A 4,340-nucleotide genomic window follows, 5' to 3' on the forward strand; every position below is an offset into this window, starting at 1 on the left:
GTGCACAAACTCAGGAGCATTGCAAGGCTGAAGCCACTGAGCCACTGCTTCGTGTCCTCCTTGAACTGTAGTGCTGTCGACTTCACACCGATAATGACGTCGTCCCTCTTATCCTAGAATGAAAGGAGGAATTAGCAAAAAAATCCACAATCCAACATAAGGAAAATAAAAAGTGAGGCCCCTGATTAAGTTTCCAACATTAGGAACCCAATTTAAGTGCATTTGTAGGTCCCTACATTAAAATTTAAACTAGAAGGTTGGTCCTTAGAGCTGCTTTAACAGTCAAGAGCTAATACCAACGTGAAAGTCATTTACACGGTGCAAATGCGTAAGCACACAAAGTGCGTTATACTCCCAGCTTTCTACCTGATATGCAAAACATTTGCAAACAGCAATAAAAGGTCCAAGAGCTGGAGTTTCTTTGGTGCTGTTTTAGCTCAGCTGAGCATGAAGAACTGCAACAGGTTAGCACTGCTGTTTGACAACAAAGTTGTAAATCAAACACACAAACATACACAGGTATCTAAAATTTCCCACTGTTACTCTACCTGATGTGCGTAAATGGTATCGTATACCAGCGTCCACATTACTCCAGCTAAGTACAAGGGCAAACACACAGACCACTCGCACGACCCTTTGATGGCAGACCAGCCAAGTAGGGCTCCCCAATTAAATGTAAGTCCTAAAAGCATAAAGATAGTGAAAAAAAACTTACAAGATTGTCAGGAGCAATCTAAATTACATGCATAGAATTAAATACTATTTGTTCGAGCGTATATTGTATCGGCAGCTTTTTGTATAATACTGGCATGCCTATTTTTTTACCACTTATATTCAGGCAGGTAATAAAGACAAGTAATTTGACATTAAACACTCCGGACATACAAGGAGAAATATGTACAACCACCTATTTTTCCCCCAATTTAAATTTGATTTCATTAGTATAGGGAAAAAAGATTTGCACAGAACTATTCCAGTGTACAAACCAATGGGTCTAAAGTTAAAACACTTTGATGTCAGCATAACAAAAAATGTCAGTATAAACGACTGCAAAAGAGCACACAGCAGCCAACTGTGGGACTTCAAGGCTGAAAATGACAATTTTGGTTGAAAAAGCTGAAGGCAGCTGGAACGTGAAGGTCAGGATACAAAGATATGTTGTAGTAGCTCAACCTGAAATACAAGCACCATCGGTTTCTGCACAGGAGTTATCTTAAGAGGCTGAAGACTGACATGCTTAGGAAAGGTTTCGAGATAACTCCGAAAATAAAGCTGATTCTCAAATGACAAATATTTATTTTCTCCCTCCCCTCGCTCCGTCAAAATAATGAACTGATTAAAACAAACAAAAAAAAAGAACAAAAAACCCCCCAAATATCAACTCTTACATGTGTTATAAATTGTTTAAGAAGCTTCTGACACAACAGAACTTGTCTGTAAGGTATTTTTATTTCAATATGAAGTTATAAGAAATCAGATTGCTGGAGTTCAATTACTAATTTGTAAAACACCCCAAAAACTACATCTGAAGAAAAAAAATAGTAAAAATATTCCCAGCTCACCTAAAACTAACTGTGGCCAGTATGTTATTCTCTTCATCAGAGGGTAAGTGATCACAAGAGATAAAGAAGCTGCTCCTAGAACGATACTGTAACGAGTACCAAGAGGTTTATTGTTTGCCAGTCTAAAGATCACAAGATATAGTGCAGCATTACAGGAGCTGTACTGAACTAATTCTTTTACTTCAAACACAATTCCACAACTAACAACCTCCTCCCTTTGCCCCCAACACCTTTACTGCTGAAAATCTCTGTGCTTAACTCTGGACCCAGAATCAATTTTTAAAAAACAAAAGATAACTTATACCTCACCTATAGTAATTCAGACACAGAAGCACACAAAGCGCCAAGCTAAGCTGTCCCCCAAGAAAAACGAAGGACTGAAAAGTGGAGATATCTCCAGCTGCCAGAGGCCTACTTGCTGTCCTCGTAACCTAAAAATGGAAAGAATGACGTTAATACCAAATCCAATATAACACATTCTAACGTATCTTAAAACGAAAAGCCATACCATTGGCCTATAAGCGGAAAAATAAACAGAAACAGGTCAGAGAATGTATGAGATAGGGTTCCTTCAACGATACAAACCAAGGATATCATCACGGACATGAGCTGTATTTCTAAGCAGCAGCGCTTATAATAGAAGCATGCGGGCTTTAAAAACTAGAGCAGAAATAAAATGCCACTTGTGTACAACGAGGCTGATTAAAAACCCTGTAGACATCTTGTATAGGAACTTTATTACCTTAGGGGAAAAAAAAAAAAATCAGACTTAAAAAGTTGTGAGCTAACTATCCCCATTTCGAACAGCACTTCTGAGCTTAAACGCTTTAAAGCGATTACCATGTACAATATCGTAAAGATGCAGGACTCCTCCGGCACACATAACCATTGTTAATAACCATGAAAGAACAATTAGTTTAATCCTAGTCAGGATACAACGGAGTTTAGAAACGGTCTGGAACAAGAAATCCTAGAAGGCAAACTGAAGGAAGAAACAAATATCAGAAAAAAGTTAAACTGAAACGTATGGCGAGTTACTTGCCAAAGGTGACCATTGCCGAAAGGAGAAAAAAAAAGACAAAAGTTTGGCATGTCGGTGAAAATGGAGTAAAGTCTATTCGAAGAGGTTTGAAAGCCAACGTTTTACAGAATACTATGTATGTATAAAGTATTCTGCATATGCTTTAATAATGTGAATTTCAATAAACACTTTTAGTTAGGTTCTCCCTCCCACAATCAGGTTATGTTAAAGGTCAAATACTGCTTTTGCAGTTTAAACATGTGCTCAATGTTTTTGTGACCAATCCCACTGCACATGGTAACCAAACATGAGTTGTTTCATTTCAAGAAAAGGAAAGAAAACATCTATCAAATAATCAGAAACATCAAATCTAAAATCTCAAACCACCATCACCAAGACAAGCCAACATCCTGCTACTGACTCACCCTTTATCGCACTTGTTTTGAAGATATCCTTTTAAGGTACGTAAGAAAGAGACGCGATGGGAATTTTTAAAGCTTTATATCTAACCACATCACATGAATGCATAAATGAACTCATTATCCTGAAAATTCGGTCTTACTAATCACACAGCCCACCCTGTCACATATTTTTAGCGTATGTCGGTGGTGTTAACTGCCAAAACCTAAATCATCCAAAGCTGCCACAAAACCTGGACTGATTCATTGCCTTCCCAACAGTGGTGCTGTAAGAAGAACTTCACTTATCAGCTTGGCTCACTGTCCCATCTCTTGCCAGCACCAAAACCCAAAACCCAAGGAACAATATAGGAACAGAAAACAGGACAAGAAGCCAGTGACACATCACCACGACACTCCCCATCCAAGCCAATATTTCAGTATCTGACACCGGGCACTGCCTTTTGCTTATTTCCCTCTTCTGAACAAAAGGGAGATGAAAAATACAACACAATAGAAGAGGATTAGCTCAGGGTTGGGCGTGATACTTTTAACAGCCATTCTCAGGAAGAAATTAACAATACTCAAGGCAACTCTGCTCCTGAAAATTAAAAAAAAAAAAAGTGGTTTTTGAGTAGATCTTCACTAGAAAGTGTAGCAAAAAAAGTGTTATTTATGTTGCTCTGTCATGCAAAACAAAGTTGAAAAATAAACCTGTTCAAGTACTACCTACAGCTGACAACAACAGATATTTTATCTTACACAGAGGTAAGTACACTAGAAGACTTACCACAGTCCTAGACAGAGAAATGTTACACAAGATAAAATTATTTCTACTATTCCAGGAGGAAACGTAGACAAACTGCACACATCTCAGATAGAAACACGGAGGAATTTCTGCACCTGGAGCCCTATGCCTGCACACAGCAAGGAACCACTAGTGATGCTGGAGATGAGTGGACGTGTACTTGGTTAATTAACCACCAATTCACTTCTCTAGGTCTTTGCAAGCCCACGGGGGTTTCTCTACCTTTCTGTCATAGTCACGATCCCACATGTCATTGATCGTGCAGCCGGCTCCACGCATCAGCACCGCTCCGATGCCAAACAGGGATAACATGTGCCAGTCCGGCAGGCAGCCCGGCTCGGCTGCCAAGGCGATGCTCCAGGTGCACGGCAGGTACAGCAGCCACGTCCCTGAGGGAAGACAAAATCCACGGGTGGGATGAGGAGGGAAACGAGCAGCGGGGGGGTCCGTGGGGCAGGAGAGCAGCTCGCTGCCGAGCAGACACGCGTTTCTCTGGCAAAACCCTCTGCCCGAAGCGAGGGCACCTGTGGCCGGGGAGGGCTGCCACGGCC

At 40.5% G+C, this 4,340-nt stretch overlaps 1 protein-coding gene across 1 annotated transcript in view; it reads right to left on the reverse strand.

Annotated features, from left to right (window-relative positions):
* The window catches only part of COQ2 (coenzyme Q2 4-hydroxybenzoate polyprenyltransferase), a gene marked incomplete at its 5' end in the record, with an annotated part of 7,239 nt that extends 3,061 nt beyond the window's left edge, over positions 1–4,178 (reverse strand). The window contains 5 exons of the mRNA XM_009697871.1: positions 1–113; positions 549–682; positions 1,563–1,648; positions 1,872–1,993; positions 4,012–4,178. The exon at positions 1–113 is cut by the window's left edge and continues 82 nt beyond it. Of these exons, the coding sequence (XP_009696173.1) occupies positions 1–113; positions 549–682; positions 1,563–1,648; positions 1,872–1,993; positions 4,012–4,178 (622 nt within the window). The remainder of the gene's footprint in view (positions 114–548; positions 683–1,562; positions 1,649–1,871; positions 1,994–4,011) is intronic.
* Positions 4,179–4,340: the final 162 nt, after the last annotated feature.

The sequence above is a fragment of the Cariama cristata genome, unplaced genomic scaffold (genome assembly GCF_000690535.1).
Source record: "Cariama cristata isolate BGI_N322 unplaced genomic scaffold, ASM69053v1 scaffold19713, whole genome shotgun sequence".
In the NCBI taxonomy this organism is placed as follows: domain Eukaryota; kingdom Metazoa; phylum Chordata; class Aves; order Cariamiformes; family Cariamidae; genus Cariama; species Cariama cristata.